Source organism: Glycine soja, chromosome 16 (assembly GCF_004193775.1).
Source record: "Glycine soja cultivar W05 chromosome 16, ASM419377v2, whole genome shotgun sequence".
Classification (NCBI taxonomy): domain Eukaryota; kingdom Viridiplantae; phylum Streptophyta; class Magnoliopsida; order Fabales; family Fabaceae; genus Glycine; species Glycine soja.
Window position 1 is genome coordinate 14281840 of NC_041017.1, and position 27639 is coordinate 14309478.

The window sequence follows — 27639 nt, forward strand, 5'->3', positions numbered from 1 at the left end:
TTGGTCAATAATGTAATGTATTATCTATGCCAATATGTATAAATGTTGTTGATTTTGTAGCTAGAGTAATTAAATATATATTTTTTGGTTATCTTGCAATGGTGCATGCAACTTATATTGTTCACCCTTTTATTTACATTTTTGGCAGCGAAAAGATAGAGTACTTCATTATTCCAGCTGATGGCTCTGTATCCCCTGGCATTATGGAGTTGAAGAGGGTTCCGAAGTGTACTCATTTGGTTGTTGGTCATAATAGTCGTGGAGAATTTAGTTTATGGTATAGTATTTCATTGACCTTGAAAGGGTTTTGTAATGTATTAGCATCATTCAACTTGCTTTAAACCTCAAATGTTGATCATATTAGTTCTGAAGAACCTAATGCACCAGTCCTTCTCAATAACTAAAGTGGTTTTTTAAGGAACATGCTGGCATTTAAACATTTTAGAGACCTAACATGACTACACATCTTGTTCAAGAATGAATTTGGGGGTTTGCTCATGTGTGGCTTTTACATTTTTATGAGATGTGTTATCAATTTATGATATTTGTTGCATCAATTCACTTGCACTTTTGCCCAATGTGTAGTCAGCAACATTTAGATAATCAGTTAAATTTTTACCGGGTCTTATTTTCTATTCAATACAAGTCACAAGTTGTTCAGAACAAGGATTTTGTCTGTTTAATTTTTCCATACATCATCCCCTCTTGTGTATGAAAATATTCAGCAAAAGGAGGTCTCCAATCTGGGTTTTATCTACTTCAAAATTTAGGAAATGTTACTCCTGGATTTTCTGCCATTTTTTCATCCCATCATTTCATCTTCTATTACAATTTATCATTGAAATGAACTATGACCTAACCCTGCAGTTTTAAGAAAAGATTAAGTAATCTGGCTATACAGTTAGTAATATGATGCTATCTCATCCACTATTTTCAATACTTTTTCCAGGGATATTGCAAAGTGTAATTGTGTTACAAGTTTCTCTGCTTTAAAAAGTCCAGTAAATGAGTTCTTTCCAATAAGCTTGTTCCAGTGGCAAACAAAAGGCTCAGGATTCAGCAATGTGAATATAGAGGAGCAGGCTGATAAACTTTTAGAAGCAACCAATTTGTGGTACTCAGAGCAGAGAGATATCTGTTGGTTTTCACCAATAGAGGAAGATGTTGCTATGTGGCTTTTTGTCTCGACTACCTCTGACCTTGATTCTTGCCATAATCATGTTTCAACTTCAAGTAGTTATGATATACATACAGCTAGAAATTGGAGGCTTGCTCTTTTGATGAAAAATAGCATAATTTTTGGAAGTCCCTTGGATCTAAGGTGCTATGAAGTTTTTTCTGAATTTGAATATAGTTCGTCATGTGTTGCTTAATTCTGTTAAGATCTTTACTGTTTTTCACTTCAAATCTAGATTTAATTGGGAAGATTGTAAGGAACCATTAGTTATATATCATTTTGAGTGATATGGAAGGATATAACAAATTGCATTTGAAGAACTGCTGATGATATCTCATTATAATTCCAATTTAACAGCTGCCAAGTTATTGCTTATTCTACAATGTAGATTTATCAAATAATTCACTTTTTAATGTATTAACTTTATGCAGGACTTCTGGTAATGGTGTTTCTTGTGGTTATGGAATCATCAGTACAAGTGATGGAGTGGTGTATATGTGGGAGTTGTCTAAAGGATCCAAGCTTGATACTCTGCATCATTTCCAAGGTATGTTGCAATGTGCCACTTTCACTTGTATGCTTTGACCACTTAGCAGTTGCACCTGACTACTAATACAAAAGCACTACTGATATTGACTGATAAATATAGCTTGGAAGTTTTTCTAATTTGCTGTACTGGAATTGTCCATTGTACCTGTGCTAAAAATGTACTTTCAATTTACTAGCAGGCTTCATGATTTAACTTCGTTTTTGGATTATCGTGTGCTTTCCTAGAAACAAGCCACATATTTTGTGCAATAGTTTCCTTTACTGCATTAATATAAGCCTTGTCAACAGTTAAACTAAGGTTCATTTGAGACAATCAGGCGATCATGATGTTTGGATGGTAATTTTGTTCCTGCCACTACAAGAAACTAAAGATTCTTAGTTTGGCTGTGAGAATAACTGTTAGATTACATAATATTCTCTTATTTATTAATAGATAGCAATTAGGGATTTATTCCTTATTACTCTCATTATTAGATTGATCCTATTTGCTCATTATAAATAAAGGCTGTGTGGCTATCCAAGACACAGTTTCTATACAATTTTTTTTTTCTTTTTTGATCAGCAAAAGTATATATATATATATATATATATATATAAGTACCAGTGGTACTAAAATTACAAAATGAGTTTAGGTAGGCTGCTGGTTCCAATAGTCAGGCTAATTTCAGTCTGATAGGATCCAAGCAAGTCACCTTATATACTGCTACACTACCCATCAATTGGTGTCCTCTCCTAGTTACAAAAACCTACTGCCAGGTTACTAGACCAGTGGTTAAATTGCATTACAAAATCTTTCTCCATTGCTCTGAGCCATGTCCAGACTAGGAACACTGCATTGTCCAACAGCTTACTTCCATTGAATGATTCATTCGAAAAAATGACCCTATTCCTTTGCTGTCAAATGGTCCAAGTTAGAGCTACCCACCAGCACTTCCATCTGTTGTATTTTTTCCCTCCATGCAACCCATTTCTGTGCTGCGTAAAATGATGCCTTGTATTTATAGGAAATGCCCCCAAGGTTTTTGTCCAAGATAGGGATTCCCACCATAAAGGTTGTGTTTTGATGCAGTCAAAGAATAGGTGGGATGCATCCTCCTCCTTATTTATGCAAAAAGGGCACATTAAATCATTTATCTTTACTTGTCTCCTTCGCAAGTTGGACTTAGTTGGCAATCGATCTCTAATTAGCCTCCAAGCAAAGATTGATGCTTTAGCTGGGATCTTTAGCTTCCATAGGTCCTTGAATACTCCATCCAGATTCTCCTCCACTGATTCTCCCTGCAGCAGATTGTACGCACTCCTTGTAGAGTAATGACCATTGGGTTCAGGTTTCCACATCTAGCAGTCTGGTATATGTTGTTGAATTGTGATCTGTGATATCTCCCCCAGAAATCCATCAGCCGAGTCAACCTCATTATCAAATAAGGGGCTTCTCCATGTAAGGTTCCATTCCCAGGCTGTTTCTGTGTAACTCCCCACTTGCTTGATGAGTTTTTGTTGTTGACAGGAGATTTGATATAACCTGGGGTATTTCATCATTAGTGCTTCACCATCACCAGTCCAACAGTCCTCCCAAAATCTGATTTTATCACCACACCCCACCCACCATGTTGTTCCATTTAGAAGGACATTATTCAGCTGTTGTTCATGGGTCATCGCCATTAGGTCCTACCACCACATTGATTCGTTGTTGCCTCTTTTTCCTTCAACCAGTGATCTCCACCCACCATATTTGGAGTCTGGCCCATGATTCTTTATTTTGCTGAAACATGTCCCACCTCCACTTTCCAAGTAGTGCTTTGTTGAATGTCCTGATATCTTTTATGCCCAGGTCCCCCTTTTCTTTTGGAAGACAAACTGTTTCCAATTTGACCCAGGCGATCTTCCTTTGCTCCATTCCTCCTCCCCATAGGAATCTTTGCTGAATTTTAACCAGTTTATCCGCTATTTTGTTGGGCACCCTGAAAAATCAGAAAAAATAAATGGGGATAAATGTTAGTGTTGACTGTATAAGGGTCACTCTCCCCCCGAAAGATAGGCGTCTTTGTTTTCATCTAGCTAATTTTCTCTCACACTTTCTAATGACCGGATCCCACAACTCGCTGCGCCTTGGGTTTGCCCTAATAGGAATGCCCAAATATGTGAACGGCATGGACAGAATTCTGCAGTTCAGATACTCAGCAGCCTCCTTTCTCCACTGATCAGATTTTCCCATTGCCCTGAAACAACTTTTCGCATAATTTATTTTAAGGCCAGATGCAAGTTCAAAACACCTCAGGATCGATTCGATTACCCTAACATTTTGCAATGTAGCCTCACCAAAAAATATAGTGTCATCGGTGTATTTTAGGATGCTGACTACAACATCGTCTTTCCCCACTAGAAATTCAGTGATTAGCTTCTTGCTTACTGCTTCTCTCATGAGTCCGGTTAAGGCTTCTGCTACAATGTTGAACAAAAGGGGCGCTAGTGGGTCACCTTGTCCAAGGCCTCTTTGTGGAATAAATTCAGAGGTGGGGCTGTCATTTACCAGTACCGAAATCGAGGCAGATTTGAGGCAGCCCTCGATCCAATGGATCCATTTATTGCAAAACCCGAGTCTCCGCAACATGTATGATAGAAAATCTCACGAGACTGAGTCGTAGGCCCTTTCAGAATCTACTTTGAACACCATACATGGCTTTTTACTCCTTTTTGCTTCCTCCACTGCTTCATTAGCAATGATTACACTATGCAGCAAATGTCTTCCAGCTATGAAAGCGGACTATCTTTCATCTATTATGGTTGGCATGATCCTCTTCAATCTGTTTGCTAATAGCTTAGTCACAATCTTATATACACAACCTATTAGTGAAATAGGTCTATATTCGTTGGCACTTTGTGGATCGGGCACCTTAGGTATTAGGGCAATAAATGAGGCATTGCATCCCTTTGGGAAAATCCAATTTGCATGGAATTCATCAAGGAAACGGAGAATGTCAAGTTTCAAAATCTGCCAGAATTGCTTGATGAACTTGAAGTTGAGTCCATCCGGACCTGGACTTTTCTTGCTACCGCACTCCCATACCGCCCTCTTTATTTCTTCCTCATTAAAGTGTCCCACCAGCATATGATTTTCTTGCTGCCCAATACTGTTAAATCTGATGCCATTCAATACTGGTCTGCACTGCATGGGATCTTGGAATCTCTGCTGGAAAAACCTGCAGACTTCCTCTTTCACTCTTAAAGGTTTCTCGACCCAGGATCCATCAATGAACACTCCATTCACTGCATTATTTCTTTGATTAGAATTGAGCAAAAGGTGGAAATATCGAGAATTACAATCTCCCTTGATCCATCTTGATCTCGCCTTCTGTCTCATTAATGATTCATGTGATTGGGCTGCTGCCCATAGATCTTGCTGTAGCCTTTTCCTGTTCATATTTTCTTGGGAGGTTAACTGCCTATCAGCTGTATCATTTTCCAGCTTATTTAGTTCAACCTCTATGTTTTGAACCTTCTTTAATGTGTCACCAAACTGCTCCTTGTTCCATAACTTCAGCCTCTCCTTAAGACGTTTGATCTTTTCTTTTAGGGCGATGCCCCCCCACCCACTTTGTTGTGTTTGTGTCCAGCATTCATTAACTATCTTCCCGAATGACTTATCTTTAAGCCAGCAGTCAAGTATCCTGAATGGTTTGGGCCCCCAATCAACATTTTTGGAATTGAACAAAACGGGATGGTGATCCAAAAAGTTCTTGTCCAGAATATATTGTGTACTTGCTGGCCATTTAGTGAACCATTCGGCGGATACAAACATTCTATCCAATTTACTTTTAGCAGCCCCATTTGGTCTGAACCACGTGTATTTTCTCCCCTCACATGTTGGTTCTTCAACTTCAAGATCCGCTATCCAGTCGTTGAATTCACTGACGAGCCTATCATCCACCCCCCTCTGGGATATGCCCACCCTTTCTGATGGATTCCTGACACTGTCAAAGTCTCCCAACAGGCACCAAAGGCCATTTGGACTCAAGTTTTTGAGCTGCCTGAGAGACTCCCAAAGAGCTCTCTTGTTCTGAATATCACAAGGAGCATATATGTTAACTATGTGAACCTCCTGGGCCTCTCTAGTCCATACTCCTTCTAGAAAAATAAACCCCCTGCCACTAACCTTTCTTTCCACTTTGAAACTATTCTCACTCCAGAGACACAGTAATCCACCTGCTGTATTTGATGCAGGTTGCATTTCCCAGCTCACATCAACATCTCCCCATATAGCTTGGCACATTGTGTTATCAATTTGCTCCCTTTTCGTCTCCTGAAGACATAGCAGGTCTATTCTGTGCTTCTTCACCAATCTCCTGATTGCGGTCCATTTGACCCCCTCCCTAGTCCTCTTACATTGTATGATAAGATATTCATGGGGCACCATTCCTATTGCCTAGTTTCTCTACCTCTTTCCTGTCTCTATTCTCCATGGCCCAGATTCTGTCTATAATGCTTTCGTGGTCTACGCCAAATGACACCCCCATTTGTTTTGCCATATTCCAATGATACTTTGCCTCTTGTAGGGTGATCTGTGCTAGCAACGTTATTAGTTGATGTTTCTTTCCCCTTTTGAATTTGACATGCACTGTACATAGGTACTTCATTCGTGGGTGGTTCAGATCCCTTGCTTGGCGTGGAATTTTTCTCAGAAACCACTTTGGGTTGCTTCAAGTTATTTTTATCTGTATTTTCATCCATTAGGTTCACATGTGCACTGATGGGGGCCTTCTGCTTTCTGCACCCCTTGCTTCTCGAGTACACCTTCCAAGGTCCAGGGGTTTCCTTTTTGTTATATTTTGGGCTTAGACATTATTGGGGTACTGATTCAGCAGTGGTGTGACTAGTAAGGCCAACTATCAGGGGCCCACTATTAGCAGCATGAGGGTCATGTGCTTTGTTGCACTTTTTGTTAGTATTTGTGTGCGTTTCCTTTTTGTTATTATTCGTGTGCCCACTATCAGCAGCGTGTAGGTCACGTGCTTTGTTGCACTTTGCCAGCTGTGACCCACTGAGTCCGACGTCATCTTGCAGTTGTTGGCACCACGTGAGGTCAACGTTGTCTGTTTCGCGAGTCTTTCCTGCCACGACTTGCTATTCCCTGCTCCCATTGCATGGCTCCCTTTGTGCTCTGAATGTTTCCTCATTATCGCAACACGCCACTGTCTCCAATCTGGGTTGCGCCGCTGATGCCATCTCGTTTACAGCTCCCAAAGCTGACATGCTTGTTTTGTTGTCTGTGTGGAGTGCCCACCTAACAGGGTTACTATCCCCTGGTTTGTTGTCAGTGGTTGTACCATTGGGTAATGGCAAGTTTCCTTTGGTCATTCCCCCGTCAATGGAGTTGCCGTCAATCCCTCTCTGCGCATAGTCGGTTCCCAACGCTCCTACGAACTTTGAGATCGGGCTTCCGGTGTCGCTGTCACCGGAATCGATCTCCTCCGATGATCTGAGGCTACTTCGAGCTTGGCAGCTGCATTTTCTATTGTCGAACCATGTTTCTTCCACGATGTGGACTTTGTATAACTCGCCTCCCATGTGGAGGTTGACTGTGTGCTGGAGTGTGGACTTCCATGGGGTTCTGATGAGCACCCTCGTCCTATCCAACCTTCAAAGCTCCTCGACATTGTCGTCCACCTCCACCAGGTCCCCTATCGCTGCAACGATCTTTCTGATTTGTGCCATATCACATGCTACTAACGAAATGCCCCAACAAAGATCCCAGACTAGTCTGTGGCCCGTTCTCATGTTGGGGTTCCATTTCTCCAACAAGTGAAACGGCGTCAACCCGTGCCGAGTTTCTTCCTTAGCCAGTTCTTTCGCCCTGGTATCCGTAAGACCAAGGAGTAAGATCATGTCGTCTCCTAGGTATTTAGGCACGACATCTGCTCCTAACTCCTAGGATATGTCGTCTTCAGCTATATCGAAAGTCACCAGGTTCTTTAGGCGACCCACCCACGCTTCCGAGTACCACTGTTTGGTCCCTGTCGGAATGTCAAGGTGTACCGATGGCTGTGACCCATCGTGTCTGGAGCTTGCGTTCTCCGGATTTCGCCCTTGCCCTGAGGTCGTTGTATTTGTGAGTAAAACCTTCGCGTATGACATCGAAGGTACCCTGTGTTGTAGTTGCTTCTGGCGAGGTGCTATCATTCCTTGTTTGCCATCGTCCCTCTGGGTTTTGGGCTCTGTTCTTCTTTCTACTTGTCTCCCCTTTCCTTTTTCGTACTTTGGTATGTTCACGTACAGCTTTAAACCACCTACTATAAGGTTGTCAAGCTGCCTTTCCAATCTGCGCACATCAAACACCCCTCTGAACCTCACGAAGCCGTACCTCCTCCCCCCTTTGTTTCTTTGCTTGGAGATGAAGATCTCCCGTACGTCCCCCCACTTTTTAAATTGGACCCAAAGGTCCTTCTCCGTTGCATCTTCTGGGAACCTCGTGAAATAGAAGGTTGAGATATTTGATCTCTCCCTCCAGTTGGCGTGAGCATGCTGGAATTGCTGTCCAGGCTTGGTGCCAGCGTAGATGATACATATCTAGGCTTTTTGTATCACCATATAAACACAATTCCTTGATAATGACCATGGGAAATACTAGTTAGCCTTTATGCTCCACCTGCAAAAAAACATACTAGATACTCAAATATACATGATAATTAGATGGTAGAAAGTAATTATAAACTTTAGTGACACACATGGTATATGTTAGTATACCTTTGTAGTATTGGGCCCATAGGCCCCATTAGTATATGTTGTCTTTATACAATTATCCTTGTACTTGTTTTAGTGAGTGATTACGGTTTTGTCTGCCCTTCTCTGGATTCCATTGAAGCCAACTGCTGAGCTATCTTCTACTTTGCTTAGTGATGCCTCTACTCTTGCCTCCTAGAGTAGTAATTTGAGACACTCTTGGCATTGACAGTCCACCTTGAAGAATTTCCCTAAGTGTGAGGACTGTCATCGACTTGGTCATACTATTGATCTCTGCTGGAAATTGCATGTCAAGTCTCCCCGGCTTGCTAATGTAGTTCATGCCTCTGTAGTTGATCCACCCCCGACTGGCAATCAACCCCAAGCCACCCTTGCAACTTATAAGGATTTTCCCCAATGGTTTGAGAGTCGTCAGAGTCCAGGTGCTACTACTTCGGTTGCACGCATTGGTAATTCAAATTCTCGTGTCACACAGTCTCCTTTGGGCCCCTAGGTACTTGATTCTGGTGCATCTAACCACATATCTAGTAATCGTTCTCTTTTAACTTACTTTTCTACCTTTCGTTTTTTAATTATGTCTGCCAATGGTTTCCAAACACAGCCCCAGGGGATAGGCACCACACATCCACTTCTTACATTAATTGTCAAGTTTATTCTATTTGTACCTGGTTGTCCATTTAATCTACTCTTTGTCCATCGCCTCACACAGTCCCGTGATTGTTTAATCACATTCATTAAAGACATTTTTACCTTATAGGGAAGTTCGGGACAGACAGTTGGCACCGGATGAGTCTCATGGTCTTTATTTCCTCTCTACTCCTTCGCAAGGGTGTTCAGCAGCCACCTCTTCGCTTACCATACATGCTAAGTTGGGACATCTTGGTCTTCCTAAACTTTAGAAATTGGTGCCCAATCTGTCTAAGTTTTCTGCTTTGCATTGTGAGTCTTGTAAGTTAGAGAAACACACTGAGCAATTGTTTCTCGATCGTGTCAATAAACAAGCTACGTCCCCCTTTGTTTTAGTCCATTCTGATGTTTGGGGTCCTTCTCGAGTTGTAACTGCCTTTGGTTAAGTATTTTGTTACTTTCATTGATGATTATACGCATTCTATATGGTTATCTATGAAGCCCATATAATTAGTATGACGCAGGTACGATATGACACATATAGGGATATGCCATTTTTTTGAAATCTAGGATACGATCCGTTTGGATATGCTAAAAAATTATAAAATATTTTATATGGATGCATACAATAAAGAAATATAGTTTACAATTTGCAAGATATTTGTGTTCATAAAATATATAGTTTCTGCCTAATCATAACCCATTTTAGCTAACTATATCAATAAAAGCATCTTTAGTTGAACTCCTAACAAGTATTGACTTTATACAATAACCTACAATTCAGTAGTATCATTACTAAACTATTGTCTACCACTAATTGTATCATTCTCCTCTCTTCCATTACCATCATCTACAAAAAGCATAGCCTCTAAGTTTGATTCATCAAGAGCCATGTTTTCCAATTCATGCAGTCTAACACCATCATCAAGTAGATCATGTTCCACTAATGTCCCACAACCTTGTCTCTCATTTTTTATACAATTATACCTTTCATCTTTTCATGACAAAAGTCGAAGGTTGGAATGCACACAAACCAAATATTCATCTGCTTTTGGATCCATCTTGTTTCTATTCGAAGAATGAACAAAGGAGTATATACTCCAATTCCTTTCATGGCATGAGGAAGAACATGGCTACACATGCTTTAAGGAAAACTTTTCAAATATGTATCTGAAAATATCCAAGCCATATCTTCGAAAAAAATTAAAAAATCAAATTAAAAAGATTGGATACGTATATGGAAGTATCTGTATCCGACATGGGTACAAGATTGATACTTTTCCATTTTTGAAGTATCTTGGCTTCATAGGTGATTATGCTTAATGAAACACAAGTTTGAATTGTTTTTTCACTTTGAGTGGTTTTATAATGAAATACTTGTCTCAACAATTTATGGCATCCAAAGGTATTTGTTAGGAACCAAGAATTGAAATGAGGAAAAAAATAAAAGATTTTATTGACTAGTAAGCAAAGAACAGAAAATAGGAGAGAAAACTCTCCTCCAAGGGTTTCCCGTTCACAAAGGATTTCTCCTTTCACAAAGAGCTAATGCTCAATCTACAAATGATAAGATCCCCCTCTCTCCTATCCTTCTTTCTCTATTTATATCTAATAAACCCCTCTAACTAACTAACTAACTCATTAGTAGTTTAACTAACTAACTCTTCTTCTCCTTATATCCTAACAATACACCCCTCCTAAAAATCAACCTTGTCCTCAAGGTTGGAATCTGAAAACTGGAATTGCACACTGAAACTTCCTAAAATTTTGTCTGATTGTTGGAAGACAACTGCACCCTTGTAGCTTAACTAGGAACGACCCACTACCCCTGCATGCAAACTGAGGTCCGGTGGCTTTGGTGGTGGGAGGGACAAGGGTGGACTTCATATAACTTTAATTAGCTTGACTGGCTCAGTACACTCCTTCTGCCTTAGCTCCATGGCTAAGTTGTCAGCCATAGATGCAACAAAATTTAATGCTAAAGGCTCACCCAACAAGTTGACATTCCAAGATTTCAGCACCATTGTTGTTCCAACCACTTTCATGAATGATTTTTGTTTCACCATAACAATCTTTTTATGGAAATCTGAATCTTGAAAACAATGTGGCTTGGTTGAATCACCAGCTTCGACTTCCTTCTTGATTAAATCTGTAATTGGGTTATCAAGAAAATTGTCTTCGCAGCCCACATTCGTCACTCCGTTTTCCTTGGGCTTCTCCCTCTTTATCGGTGGATCAACTTCTTCCTCCATAACCTTTTCAATCTTTTTTTCTATTGCTAACTTTGCTTCATCATTTTTGGTTTCTTCTCCACCACAAAGGGTGTGGTTCTTGATTACTGAACCTTCTTTACTTCTGTTTTCTGATTTCAAGAACTGCAATGGGTCACTACCACACTCAAAATTGCTACCCTTCAAATCAGTTTCCCCTTCTATGCTTCTATCAAAGCTGGATAGTTCTACCTTTCTTTCCCAAGAACTAGCCTTTGCTTCATTGAATTCTGACCCACTTCCCTCCATGCTATTTTTGTCTTGTTGAGGCATGGGAATCAACTTCTTCATTCAATATCTTGCGCAACATGTGTTTTCGCTCTGAAATGTCGATCCTCCCTTTCAAGAACTTTGTGGAAGTCTTCCATTTTTTGATGTGGGTTTTTGTCTTAGTTTAGTTTAACTATATTAACTAACTATTCCTTCTCCTTATATCCTAACAGTATCCTTCACCAAACCTCATGTGCTCACATCCCTTAACAAAATGGTGTTAAATACAAAAATCGGCATCTTGTTGAGACTACCTAAATGCTTCTTTTCCATGGCAATGTTGTTTTGATTGCTTGTTATCTTATCAATCACATGCCATCATCAAGTTCCTCACTCTGTTCTGTTTCCTCATGCACCACTCCATCTACTACCTCCTCATGTCTTCGGTTCCACTTGCTTTATTCACAACCTCTCACATGGACTTGATAAGTTGTTTGTGTACTCCATTAAGTGCATCTTCTTGGGTTACCATTAGTCACAAAAAGGGTATCAATGTTACTCCTTCACTCTTAACCATTATTTCATCTTTGTTGATGTTTCTTTCTGAGCCCGCCTCTTCTTCCTTTGACATCGACTCTGCTGTCACATATGGGACCCCCTTCCCTTGTACTTTTTTCCTTTGTTTCATAGGAAGACACATCTAAGCATTCTCCGACAATGTGGCCATTTCGGATATATTGTCGCCCACGCCTCCCTGATCCTCTTGTAGAAGCTGAGGTCATAATCGACCCTCGATGCCAACTCCTTTACTACATCTAGGCTTAGCATTTGACCTTGACCTTCCATTGCACTTCGAAAAGGTAATTGTTCTACTAGTAACCCTTCTCCTCATTGTTATGTTAAGTTATTATTGTTTTTCCCCTTTACTTTATACCTGCCTTTCGTCTTTGTCCTTTGTTTCTTTCCCTAACTCTTGAGATGAAGCATTATCCCACCTAGAATGGCGACAAGCAATGATTGACAAGATGTGTGCTCTCCAAAGTAGTGATACTTGGGATCTGGTTCCTTTTCCTCCTAAACAATCCACCATAGGTTGATGTTGGCTTTATGCCCTCAATGTTGGCAAGATTGATCGATTTAAAGCTCGATTGGTGGCGAAGGGCTTCACTCAAGTGTTTAGGCAAGACTATACTAACTTTCTCCCTTGTGGCCAAGATGGCTTTTGTCCAACTCTTCCTCTCCATTGAGGCTATTCGCCATTGGCCACTGTTCCAGCTTGATATTAAAAATGATTTTCTACATGATGATCTTGAGGAAGTGTACGTGGAGCAACCACTTGGTTTTGTTGCTCTAGGGGTGTCCTCCACTGTGGTTTGTTGGCTTTGTAGGTCCCTATGTGGTCTTGAATAGTCTCCTTGAGCCATGATCCCTAGTGAAGTTGACTAGTTGGTTTTCCTCCGTCATTAACTTGAGGGATGTATTTACCTTGTTGTGTATGTTGTTGACATCATTCTCACAGGCAGTGATCAACATAACAGTCCAACTAAAGTAATACCTCTCACGCTAGTTCCAGACTAAAGACCTTGGGAAACTTCGCTATTTCTTGGGCATTGAGGTAGCCCAATCCAAGGATGGCATTGAGGTAGCCCAAAGCACTTATCTATGAGGACAAAGGACAAGCACGGGTTGTTGGGTATTCAGATGCTGATTGGGCTGGTTCACCTAGTGATAAGCGACCCACCTCTGGATATTGTGTAATGGTTGGAGGAAACATCATATCTTGGAAAAGTAAGAAGCAAAATGTTGTGGCAAGATCCAATAATGAAGTTGAATATCGAGCTATGGCTTTGACGTGTGAAATCATTTGGTTGAAACACTCATAAGAAAACTCAAGTTTGAAGAGACTACACAAATGACCCTGATTTGTGATAACCAGGCAGCTTTGCATATTGCATCTAATTCTGTTTTTCACAAGAAGACCTAACACATTGAGGTTTACTATCACTTTATTAGTGGGAAGATTGAGTCAGGAGATTTCACCACCCAATTTGTTAACTCTAATGATCAAGATACATGTTTTCACCAAATCCTTGAGAAATCCATGGATTAATTATATATGTAAACCCTAAACAATCTTGGCACATATGACTTATATGCTCTAACTTGATGAGGACTGTTGAAAATCAAGATAGGATATTTATATTTAATGTATAGAGTTTTATAGGCAACAAAACCTTTGATTTAGAGGAAACAAAATATCCTCAATTATTTGTAATCAATACAATAGGCTTATATAAACCTATATCCATGGTGCCTTTAGATACACAATTTTCTTCCTACTATGCTTTTTTTTTTTTTTTGCACAGCAAAAATCAATATATTATATATGAAATTCAGTACTAGCTGTACTGAAAATACAATTATAAAAACAAGGCATAAAAAGCCTAAACCCCACTAGGAAGAATCAGTAGACTGGACATAATACAATGCAAACCCAGCCCCTCTAAGAAAAGGCATCCTTCAAGTTAGTTGACCAGAAATTAAAATGCAATTGAAAGCCCTTCTCCACACACTTAAGCCAGGACCAAGTGTGGAATAAGGCTTCATCCATGACCTTTTCTGGATTGAAAGGCTGATTATTGAAAACCATGCCATTTCTGTGATGCCAAATGCACAAGGACAGAGCTATCCACAGGAATTCCCATCTCTTGACTGTACAACTTTGCCTATTCCACTGAGAGAATTGTAGAAAGTTATTCTTTGGGTCTATGGGGAGAGGACCCACTCTATTAACCCATCTCATAGGCTCCCACCAAAGACTCCTAGTCTTGGAGCAGATGAACATAAGATGAGTGACAGATTCTTCTTCATACTCACATAAAGGACAGCTATATGAAGGCAATGTCTCTTGCCTCTTTCTGAGATTATCCCTAGTAGGGAGCCTGTTCTTGAATAATCTCTAAGAAAAAGCACTATGGTTTTAATTCTTAATTTTCTTTTTTCTCTCTAATAACATTCAATGAGTCAATCTCTTCAAGAACATGACGGGCATATTTCCTCTGCAAGATCATCAAACCATCCTTGGATTGAGCAACCCTGCTACCTAAGAAATATCGAAGCTTACAAAGGTCCTTAGTCTAAAATTGATAAGAAATGTGTTGTTTCAAACAAGGTATATCATGTTGATCACATATGTTGATCACACATGCTCTGATACCACATGATGCAAGCTCCATTGGAGCTTGTAGGCCTAGGATCTTCTTCATCAATGGATTCCTTTGCTTCTTGGAATATGAATGGCAGCGGAATGGAGAAGGAAGAGAGAGAGGAGACGCCACTTCAAGGAGAAGATGAGTCTAGAAGAAGCTCACCACCATAGGAGGCCATGGATAAGAGCTTGGAGGAAGAAGGAGATGAATGAAGGGAGAGGGAGAGAAGAGCACGAAATTTTGTGCTCCAAATGAGCTTTGAAATCTGAAGTTTAATATTCAAATGATCAAAGTTCCAAAAAAATGCACACACATGACCTCTATTTATAGCCTAAGTGTCACACAAAATTGGAGGGAAATTCAAATTTCACTTGAATTTGAAATTGAATTTGTGGAGCCAAACTTTGGAGCCAAAATTTCACTAATTATGATTAGTGAATTTTAGTTATGGTTCAGCCCACTAATCCAAGATCAATTCCAAGATTCTCCACTAAGTGTGCTTAGGTGTCATGAGGCATGAAAAGCATGAAGGACATGCACAAAGTGTGACTATATGATGTGGCAATGGGGTGTAGGAAGCAAATGCTCACCCCCCTTCTAAAATTTAATTGGATTGGGCTTCTACCAATTCAATTAAATTTATTTCCAACCACACACATCAAATATCCACTTAGTGCATGTGAAATTACAAAACTACCCCTAATACAAAAACTAGTCTAGGTGCCCTAAAATACAAGGGCTGAAAAATCCTATATTTCTAGGGTACCCTACCTACATTATGGAGCCCTAAATACAAGGCTCACAAATAATGAAACCTTAATCTAATATTTACAAAGATAAGTGGGCTCGTACTTAGCCCATGGGCCCGAAATCTACCCTAAGGCTCATAAGAACCCTAGGGCCTTCTCTTGCATCTCTGGCCCAATCTACTTGGATTTTTTCTATCCAATGCCCTTGCGGGGTAGGATTGCATCAATAACATATGTTTTCGTTATAATATGGTAGATAGTAATATATGATTTTGTTTATGATATGGTAGAGATTAAGATATGATTTTGTTTATGATACGGTAGAGATATGATAGCTTATTTCTAGGAAAGTAGGAAATTTTCATCTTATCTAGTAGGATTATATCTCCAAGATTTAGATTAGATTTTGATTAATCTTTTCCTTTTTTTACTAGCTTATCTTTTTGTATCTATATATTCGCACAGTTTTTGAATCAATGAAGATAAAGAGAAATACAGAGATTTTCAGTTCTGTCCTTTAATCTCATCATGGTATCAGAGCCACGACATCCTCCATGAACAAAATTGTCTTTCATTGCCATGAGAGTTTTTCTTTGATCTTTATCAGTTTTTATTTTCTACTTACTCCAATTCTTTTTCTCACTAATTTCAGTTATTTCCGCTGCCATGAGAGTTTTTTTCTTCTTCGCTTTTGATTCCATTATTCTTTTAGCAGCTTCTCTTAAAAAAAACCCTCTCTCCTTTTCTTAGATTTTTAGAGCTCCATATTATGTTTCGTCGATTTGGAGTTTCGATCTCAGATTCATCGTGTGTTTGATTACTTCCCAGATTTTGTTTGTTAGAGATAAAGTGAGAGAGCAATGGTTGTAGCAGCAGGAATCGGTTACACTATGTCACATGGGGGGTGTTTTGGTGCTTGCCGTGAGTGTGGATTCTTCATGGTTAAACTTTTGTGTATTGAATTTGGAAAGTGGAACTTTGGTCAAATGATTGGTCTGTCCTTGTCCCAGATGCATTGGCCTCATCCTTGTCCCAAATGCACTGGCATTGGCCCAATCATTGACTCAATTACAGTCCTTGGGTTCGATCTGGTCAAGAATCATCTTTTTCAGCAACTGCTTACTAGTCCCATCAGTTATTGTCATAGACATCAGTTTATCACAACTGCTTACTGGTCTGTCCTTGTCCCAGATGCATTGGCCTCTAATGTCCTTGCATCGTTGTCATGGGTTTCAGTCTGATTCCCCGTAGCATCTGAGTTAGAAGAAGAATCTTAAGTTAATCTTCAGTTTTTGGTGTTGTACACTGATATGTAAACATAAAAAGCAAAGGATGTCAGTTAGTTAGTTTTAGTCAACTACTGTTATTTTATGGCTGTTCGGTAGCTGTCTATAAATAAGGCAGGTCTGTTGTATTTTAGACAGACTGAATGATAATCACAGAGTACAACCTCTCTGTTTCTCTTCTCTTTCCTTCTATCCTCTCTATTCTGTTTCTTCTCTCTTTCCCTCTTTCTTTCTGTTTCCTCCCTAAATTCTATAACAGTGATCAGAATCTTTTCACCCATGGACACAAAAACAAGATCACAGATGATGATGCATGGAATGGAAGAAATATTTGTTCAAATGTAACAAAAGCTTGCAAAGGTTGATGCACTTTTAGACATGGTGGAGGGTATTTCTAATCAGCTGCATTAGCTAACACGCAAAAGGTATTATGCCTTCATCAATCTTGGACATGGTTGCAGAGAAGGGCTCCACCATACATGCCATCAAGATCACATTCAAGATTTGAGGCGTTTGCAACAGCATGGCACCTTGGCAGAATTTAATAATGCATTTGATGCGATTTCTGGGTTCCTTTATTCAAGTTTCAACTGCAATTCTCTACGTTTGAAATGCAAGACCTTGAGGGAAAGGGTCTTCTTATGGGGGAGGGGTATTGATATAAAAACTTCGTACCCCATTGCCCAGAGGCTCTTCGCTATGCGAAGGTATGGGGAGAGATGTTGTACGCAGCCTTACCCTTTCATATGCAAAGAGGCTGTTTCCGGATTCGAACCCATGACCAACAAGTCACCAAGGCACAACTTTATGTCAATTAGTTAGTTTTAGCCAGCTATTGTTATTTTATGGCTATTAGGTAGCTGTCTATAAATAAGGCAGGTTTTTTTGTATTTTAGACAAACTGAATGATAATCAGAGTGCAGTGCACATTTCTGACCTCTGTTTCTATTCTCTTTCCTTCTATCCTCTCCATTCTGTTTCTTCTGTCTTTCTGTTTCTTTCTCTTTCCCACCTAAATTCAATAATATACTCTGCCCACTGGAGTCACCTTGGAGATGTTTTCAGTTTCTGATGCTTCAGTTATGTTCCAAGCTTGGAGCATTTTATTTATATACTCCAGCTTGCAAGGGAGCGTTAAGATATGATATGATAGAGATTTAGGAGATATGATAACTGATGCTTTTGTTATAATATGGTAGAGATTAAGATATGATTTTGTTTATATGGTTGAGATTAAGAGATATGATGGCTTATTTCTAGGAAAGTAGGAAACTTTTATCTTATCTAGTAGGATTATATCTCTAAGATTTAGATTAGAGTTTGATTAATCTTTTCCTTTGTTTACTAGCTTATCTTTTTGTATCTATATATACTCACAGTCTTTGAGACAATGAAAATAAAGAGAAATACACTGATTTTCAGTTATGTTCTTTAATCTCAACACTAGTTATAATCAATATCATCCACATACACAATGAGGTAAATGCATCATTGGGCCTGAGTGCACTAAAGTGAGGGACTTGAATCCAAAGGCATGCGATTAATGAGATAACAAGTCGTAGAGAACATCACCTTAGAAGCCAGGTGGAACATGGCTGGGGAGGAGAAGGGTCTGAGTGGTGTTAATGAGATGAGGGGTATGACCTTGAGATGTTTGGTGAAAAATGCCGTTGGATGCCATAAACTGCTGAAATTAATGGGACAAGTATTCATGAGCATTGTTGCTATGCAAAGAGCAAATAAGAATGCCAAGTTGAGTTTTAATTTCAGGATAAAATTGCTAAGATAAAAAAAAAATTAGACTTGTTTCTCATTAAAAATAACCATGTTCAACATGTATAATGATGATCAATGGAATAAAGTATATCACACTTTAGGATATTTGAAATTCTTGGTTTGAACACTTGCATGACTAAGCTTTGGAAAGTCCTTTTAATTCTTTTCAATCTTGCTTTAGTCATTAGGCATTCCATTTTGTAAGGAAGTCTCACATTATCTGCCTCAATTCTTGGAGTGCAGCTTATGTATCTATTGGGTAACTTCACTCAGTGTCAATTGATTTTAAGATGAAATCTAACATGGTATCAGAACCCATAATCTATCTTGGTTCTCGCCTATTCTAGAAGGCTTGCCTTTTTTGGCAGGCATTTGTGGTTTGGGGTGGGGGGCGGGGGGGTAGGAAGTCTCACATTACTTGCTTCAATTCTCGAGATGCAGCTTATATATTTGTTGGTCAACTTCACTTAGTACCAATTGGTTTTAAGCTGAAATCTAATACATCCATTGCAAAAGATTTTGTACTAATTGGACTTTGATTGGATCATATCAATAATAATGGGCTTATTGGCCTAATACTACAAAGGTATATTAATACCCCTCAACCTAGAACATAAGGATTATATGCACCAAGCTTTTGTTACAAATAAACTAAGTATTGTCTCATGTCTACATTGTGAAGATAATTTCAGCAAACTAAAAGACAATAATTTGGAGAGTACGATGAGCCCTACACTATATGCTCTAGATGCAGCTGTGGGCTAAAGAACCAATTAAGATCCATTTTCTAATTTTTCATTAGTTTTATATTTAATTTTGATGTAATAAGTTAAGATGACTTTTCATATGTTTTAGGTCAATTTTGATGATTTTAAGGCTTCCTAAACCATTATGATAGCTAGTAGGGTTTTATTTCTATTGAAATTTAATGCTTAGTGGGAATTCGTTTTCTAATGGGAAATAAAGGCTTGGTGGGAATTAATTTTTAGTGAGAATTAATAGCTTAGTTGGAAATAAAGGCAGTGATTTGATAGGTTGAAGTCTACTCTTCTTCAGTTTGGTTTTGTGGGCAGTAAATGTGATTCCTCACTGTTTATCTACAAAAATCAGTCTCATATTGTCTATCCTCTGGTTTATGTGGATGATATTATCATCACAGGTAGTTCTACTTCACTCATTCAGCAGTTAACTCATAAACTCAACACTGCCTTCTCTCTCAAGCAACTTGGTCACTTGGATTATTTCTTGGGCCTAGAGATCAAGTATCTGCCTAGTAACTCTATAGTTATGACTTGGTAAATATATTCGTGATTTACTTCACAAAACCCACATGGCAGAAGCGCATTCTATATCCTCTCCCATGGTTTCTAATTGCATGTTGCCCAAGTATGGTGCTGATCTTTTTCAAGATCCAACTTTATACAGATCAGTGGTGGGTGCACTACAGTATGTCACTTTAACTAGACCTGAAATCAGCTTTGCTGTTAACAAAGTCTCTCGGTTTATGGCCAAGCCTCTTGAATCTCATTGGGCAGTAGTTAAAAGGATTTTAAGGTATTTAAAGGTACCTTGTCCCATTGGTTACTTCTTCAGCATGCTTCTCTTGCCAAGCCCTTGGCTCTTTGTGTATTTTGTGATGCTGATTGGGCTTCTGACATGGATGACAGGCGTTCAACCTCAGGGGCAGCTATCTTTCTTGGTCCAAATCTGATATCTTGGTGGTCTCAAAAACAGAAGGTCATTGCTCAGTCCAGTACTGAAGCTGAGTACCGTAGTTTGGCTTAAACCTCTGCTGAGCTGACATGGTTTCATGCCTGACATAATTGCAAGTCCCTTTTACCCCTCCTGTTCTTTGTGATAATCAGAGTGCCATGTCAATTGCTCAAAATCCTTTGTTCCACAGTCGCACCAAACATATGGAGATCGATGTCTTTCTCGTTAGGGAACAAGTTCTGGCAAAGAAGCTCTTCATCTTTCATATTCCTGCTCTGTATCAGTGGGCAAATGTGCTGACCAAGCCCCTTTCTTCAGCTCGTTTTGAATTTCTTAGGGACAAACTCAATGTGAAGAGTAGAGTGCCATGTCAATTGCTCAAAATCCTTTGTTCCACAGTCGCACCAAACATATGGAGATCGATGTCTTTCTCGTTAGGGAACAAGTTCTGGCAAAGAAGCTCTTCATCTTTCATATTCCTGCTCTGGATCAGTGGGCAAATGTGCTGACCAAGCCCCTTTCTTCAGCTCGTTTTGAATTTCTTAGGGACAAACTCAATGTGAAGAGTTTTTCCTCTAAAAACTCTTCCCTTTGAGTTTGAGAGGAGGGCGGGGGGGTATTAGAGTATATATATGTATAACTGTTAAAACAGTTTAGTTAGAGCCGTTAGCTTTTGCTAACAACACTTCCCTCTTAGCTATTAACAGCTGCACTCTCTTAGTTCAGAGTTCTCTAAATATCTACTCTGTAACTAACTTTTTTTATATTCAATAATATGAGATTCACTCTCTGTTACACAAAATCTCTCTCTCAACTTATCTTAGACTCTCCATCAAGCGGGTAGTGGAAGGATGAGTTAGTTTTGGAAAGTGAAGGTAAGGTAGTCATATGCAGAAAGGGAGAGGAGACATGGTATGGGGATTTATTTCATGTGAACCTCGGGAAACAAGAGTTAGGGTGTGTTTGATTTCTGTTTTCAAAATCTAAAAATTAGAATACTTTGTTTGATGAGTGAAAACAGTTTTGTCTTGCTTTGTTTATCAATTTTAGTTTTAAAAAACAGCAGCAGTTTTGTTAATTTGTCATAGCTCACTTAGAAGCCCCATACTTTCAATGTCTAATTCAAAAGAAATAAGAGAAACCAGTCAACATTTTGATGCCGCTCTGTTTATCCTGTTAACCCATACTCCCTTTTGATTAATTATTCAGAGCTGCAACATCTCCATCTGCTGGCCATTGAGAAGTTAAAAAGAAAACATCTTTAGACATTCTGTTTTTTTATTTTTATTTTTAAAATACTTGTTTAGAAATGGTTTTGAAAACTGAATAAACTTTAGATGATAAATTGACTAATAAGTAAAGAAAATTTGGGCTAGGAAACAGTTTCTCTGGCTTGGGAGCCATGGTTCTTTCTCTGTAATTGAGTTTTCCATTCAAATACATACTATGTACCGTGTTTGGGAGTGCTTCCTGTCATATTTCTATCCAAAGAAGTGGACTCCTCCCATTCATTATCCCACATGCCTATCAAACCTACATACATATTTTCCCTTTCCAATTCAAACAAATACCTTATCTTCGTGAATTAGAAGAGTGGGTTGGATGTTTTACGTCTTTGGCTAAATTTGAAAAGGTGGCTAGTGACTTTCAGTATTTTTCATCTTGCAAAGAACCCCGAGTCCATTGCATAAATACTTGACCTCATGTTCACAATAATGCAACTATTAGAGGAAAATTAGTTGTGTATATTAATTTGAAAACATTAGCAATCTTAAATTAATTTTAATTGGGGATGAACAGAATACAGATACGTTTCTACTCTGCTTATACTAGGTCATTCCCGGTAGCTAGCTGGCTGTAATAATCGGAATAGTTATGCTTTATTGTACAATGTGATGTCATTTTTGAGGTTTCATACTTGAGATATGGTTTCAATGATGGGTAAGCACAATGTTGACTGGATTCTCTTATTTGTTTTGTTCGTGTGAGAAAGATATCCATCAAGTTATTTCTTTTCTTTTTTCAAATTTTGAAAAGTACAATTCTTTGATGTCAGATGGCAATGTTACATGTGTTGCTACCGATGATTCGAGAGGTGCCTTGGGAGTGGCTGGTGGTAGAGGCGAATTGTTGCTTTATCTACACGATCCTGAGCTAGATTCAAATTAACTAGTATACGTGAATAGTGTTATTTACTCAGCGATCTATATGAGCTTGAATGGATAATTGGAAGAAATTTTTTTGTATCTGAATTGCACTCATGTTCATTTGGTGAATTGCAAATAGTGCTCACAGTTATGCTCCACCTCTGTTTGAGCGGCTATATTGTTTGTATATATATCACCAGGGGTTGTGATTTAGTACATGCAATCAACTCGATATTCGTTGAAGGCACTGCAGCGGTAAGTCTACTATGTATTCGTTGAAGGTACTGCAGCAGCGGTAAAATTTAAAATTTGATTAAATTGTTTAATACAGCAGAATTTTTAAATTCGATTAATAAATGTGACATTTAGAGTGATAAATTGATTATAAAATTCTAAAATTCAATGTTTCAAAATGTAATTATTCTTATTGAGTAGAAGCTTTTGACAGTAAAAAGTTACTTTTATTTTTTAATTTGTAACATAAAAATATGTGTACAAGACGTACTAAATTATATAGACTTTTACTATTTCTTGCGATAGATGTTATCCATATCTCATCAACATGCATTGTGAATTATAAATATACCTTATAAAAGTATAAGACAGGCTAATTTTAATTATAGAACTAGATTTTAAACTCATGTAATGCATGGATTCATTTAAATTATATATATTTTTATTTGTATTTAGTATTTGTTAAGGATGTATCTCGAGCCCGAGTCCTTTGAGATACATCATCTTGATAGTTGACAGGTCATAAGTATTTGATGTCTTTACCCCATATAGAGAACATGACTCACTACACATAGTCACATGTCCTCAACAGATTTTCTTGCCATGTTGCCTCTATAGAGGTCTCCCACGTGAGGGACTCAACTAACTTCAACTTCATTCTGGATCTAAACTAGATCTGGAATCATTAGAGATCTAAAGACTCTCTCTCTCTCAACTCCCAACTCAATATGGCTAGAGATCTAGAATCGTCATTCAATGTGCAAAAAAGTGCAACAAATGTTGGGTGTGTCAACATGTATCTTGCTCCTCCTGAGAGTCTAAATTGTTTGACCTCCTCTTGGTCATTCGTATGGTGTGGAATGGATATTCTTGGACCTTTCCCCTTAGCTTTAGGATAGGTGAAGTACTTGGTGGTCGTCGTGGATTATTTCATGAAGTGGGTAGAAGCTTGTTTTCCAACAAATAATGTCATTTTGGAGTACCAAACACGATTGTGATGGATAATAAGACCCAATTCATAGACAAAGGTTTTCGAGAATTGCTTGAAGGCTTGAAGATAAAGCAAAGATTCACATCTATGGAGCACCACCAAACAAATAGGTAGGTAGAGGTAGCAAACAGAGTAATCCTAAGAGGATTAAAGAGACGCCTAGACTAGACAAAAGGGTTGTGGGCTAAACAACTTCCATGTGTGCATATCGCACAACACAACATTCGAAAACTGGAGAATCACCTTTCAAACTAATATACTGTTTGGATGTTGTGATCGCAGTCAAGATAGGAGAAATTGACTTGGTGAACGACCCATTCTGAAGAAACTAGGAACAAAATCTCAATCCTATAGGAGCTTGATTTTCTGGTGGAAAGAAAGGAAGTGGCATCGGTTAGAGAAATCACCAATAAACAAAGGATCACCATGAGATATAATTCCTAAGTGATTTGTCGAGATTTCAAAGCTAGGGATCTCATCCTTCGAAATAATGATGTAAGTAGAAAATTAAGTAGCAAAGGAAATCTGGTTGACAATTGGAAGGGTCCTTATTGAGTTGTCGTGAAAACTAGCAAAGGCGCATACTAACTTGAGACACTAATAGAAATAGGGATTTTGAGGACTTGGAACATCAACTTGAGGAGGTACTATAGCTAAAAACTTGTTTTGAATGATCGAGTAAAGCTCCGTTATGTCAAAGTCGTTACGGTTGGCATATCAAATTAGATCTAGCTTTTTTAATTAAAAATAGGAAAGACAAACAAACTATGTACTTGTGCGCCTATAAAAGAAATAGAAAAGCTTTCAGTATCTCGAATGTGTAAATCCTACCTCAGTCGCGTGAAACCAAAACCAAAACTAATGTGACAAATCCTAATAACAACAAAATAAATAAAGGCATGCTTATAGGTATTGCTATAATGACATGCTTGTAGGCAAGTCAAAAGTATAGAGGTATACTCATGGACACTGCTAAAACGACATGCTCATAGGCAAGTCGAAAAATAAGACGTGCTCATAGGCTAAAACAACATGCTAGAAGGCAAGTAGGAAAAATGAAGGCATTCTTGTAGGCATGGCTAAAATGGCATGCTCATAGACAAGTTGGAAATTGAAAAAGACGTGCTAGTTTTATTAGTATTCTCTTGTTTTGATTTTGATACACTTCACCGCATAATTTTGCTTTTGAAAAACCTTTATGAAAACTTTGCTTCTTGAAGCATTGGACGATAGTTTGTTGCTCTCAACAAAACTATTTTTCATTCATTGGAAAACTTATCTTTGCGAAAAAGTTTTCAATTTATCTAACACACTATTCAACCCCCCCTTCTAGTGTGATATATGTTATTTTAGTTGGTATTAGTGCTCGATCTCTTGGGTTGAGTATTTAATAATATAGAGGAAAATATTTGGTCAAAGAAATAAAATGAAGGATATGCTACCAACAAATTACGACTACTAGGAGGAAAGTGATATGAATACAAAAACGGGATGGATCGTCTTGTAAAATTCAGATTTAGAAATTGGTTTAATTTTGTTTTAGGGGAAGGATATTCGTGTCACACTTGAGAAATAAGTTATGTGAGTGATAAGTCATAGATTTGATTTCCACAAGTTGCATTGAAAATATTAGATTCAGTTCTTTGTCAACCAAGGAAAGCTCTCACAAAAGGAAGAAGACTCAAACTTTCATTCAAACTCAATCTGTCTCAAAGCTACAAAGTTTCTCCTATTATATGCTAGGATTTCCTCTAAATATCCCACTAGGAATTAATTCACACTAAGAACTAAATTCCCACTTACATTTATTTTCCACTAGGAATAAAACCCCCACTAACCACTATAATGGCTTAGAAAGCCTAAAAAACATAAAAACTTACCAAAACACATCATGAGTCATATGAAATTATTACATGATAAATAAATACGAAAACTCATAGGAAAATTAGAAAATAGGCCTTAATTAATTCTTTAGCCCAAAAATTATGTAATCCATCCAAATAAACTCCAGCTCATAGTTGCATCTTGAGTATAAACTTTTGGACTAATTGTGCTCTTCAAATTACTATTTTTAAGTTTGTTGAATTTATCTTCAAGTTCTAGAAATAACACAATTCTTGGTTTGTGAACTTGCATCACTAAATTTTGGAATATCTTCTTGATTCTTTTCGGTCTTGCTTTAGACATTGGGCCTTTCATCTATTGCAAAAGACACTTGAAGTAATTGGACCTTTGCAAGATCATATCATTTTGAGTTATCTAGTTTGTTAGATGATAGAAGCCCAAAGTTTCCACTTTCGTTCTACAGAGCCATGTTGGAATACAATGAACCAAATAAGCCCAATTATTGTGAGGAAATAGTCTTTCATGCTTGGAAACACAAGGAAAATCATATCATTAAAAAGTTTTCGAGATTTTGAGCTATCTAGTTAGGTAGATAAGGGAAGCCCAAAGTACCCACTTTTGTCCCTGGTGACCCATGTTGGGCTACAATGAACAAAGCAAGCTAAGTTATTGCAAGAAAGTAGATTTCCATGCTAGGAAGGAGAAATCCTCTCCATAAAAAGTTTTCAAGATTTTAAGCTATCTAGTTTGGTAGATGATGGAAGCCCAAAGTTATCACTTTTGTTTTGCAGATCCATGTTGGGCTACAGTGAACGAAACAACTCAATCATTGCAAGCAAGTAGCCTTCCATGCTAGGAAACACTGGGAGAAATCCACTCCTTAGAAAGTTTTTGAGATTTTGAGTTATCTAGTTTGGTAGATGATGGAAGCCCAAAGTTACCAATTTTGTTTTTCAGATCCATGTTGAACTACAATGAATGAAACAAGCTCAATTATTGCAACGAAGTAGCCCTTCATGCCATAAAACACTAGGAAAAATCCTCTCTTTAAATTTTTTTCGAGATTTTGAGTTACCTAGTTAGGTAGATGAGGGAAGCCCAAAGTAGCCACTTTTGTCCTAGGTGATCTATGTTGGGCTATAATGAACAAAACAAGCTCAATTATTCCAAGGAAATATTCTTTCATGGTAGGAAACACTTGGAGAAATCCTCTCCATAAAATGTTTTTGAGATTTTAAGTTATCTGGTTGGTAGATGATGAAACCTCAAAGTTCCCACTTATGTTTTGCAGATCCATGTTGGGATACAATAAACGAAACAAGCTTAGTTATTACAAGAAAATATCCTTCCACGCTAGGAAACCCTAGGCGAAATACTCTCCTTAATTTTTATTTTTTTTTTAGATTTTGAATTATCTTGTTTGGTAGATGATGGAAGCCCAAAGTTCTCACTTTCGTTCTGTAGATCCATGTTGGGTTACAATAAATGAAAAGGCTTAATTATTGAAAGGAAATAGCCTTCCATGTTAGGACAATGCTAGGAAAAACCCTTTCCTTAAAAAGTTTTTGAGATTTTGACCTATCTAGTTATATAGATGAGGGATGCTCAAAGTACCCACTTTTGTTCCACGTGATCGATGTTGGACTACAATGAACGAACAAGCTAAGTTATTGTAATGAAGTACATTTCCATGCTAGGAAACACTAGGAGAAATCCTCTACTTAAAAAGTTTTTGAGATTTTGAGCTATCTAGTTTGGTAAGTGATGGAAGCTCAAAGTTCCCATTATCATTCTGCATATCCATGTTGGGCTACAATGAATGAAACAAGCTCAATTATTGCAAGAAAGAAGCCTTCCATGCTAGAAAACACTAGGAGAAATCCTTTCTGTCAAAAGTTTTCGAGATTTTGAGTTATCTAGTTTTGTAGATGATGGAAGCCCCAAGTTCCCATGTTTTTTTTCTGCAGATCCATGTTGGTATACAATGAATGAAACAATATTAGTTATTACAAGGAAGTGTCCTTCCATGCTAGGAAACATAGGAGAAATCCTCTCCTTAATTTTTGTTTGAGATCTTGAGTTATCTTGTTTGGTAGATGATGGAAGCCCAAAGTTCCT

The 27639-nt window shown here is 38.2% G+C and overlaps 1 protein-coding gene across 1 annotated transcript in view; it reads left to right on the plus strand.

The window, feature by feature from the left end:
- The window catches only part of LOC114389201, a 38414-nt gene extending 15720 nt beyond the window's left edge, over window positions 1–22694 (plus strand). The window contains exons 11-14 of the mRNA XM_028349826.1: window positions 149–277; window positions 950–1321; window positions 1609–1724; window positions 22361–22694. Coding sequence (XP_028205627.1) covers window positions 149–277; window positions 950–1321; window positions 1609–1724; window positions 22361–22473 — 730 coding nt within the window. The 3' untranslated portion in view covers window positions 22474–22694. The remainder of the gene's footprint in view (window positions 1–148; window positions 278–949; window positions 1322–1608; window positions 1725–22360) is intronic.
- Window positions 22695–27639: the final 4945 nt, after the last annotated feature.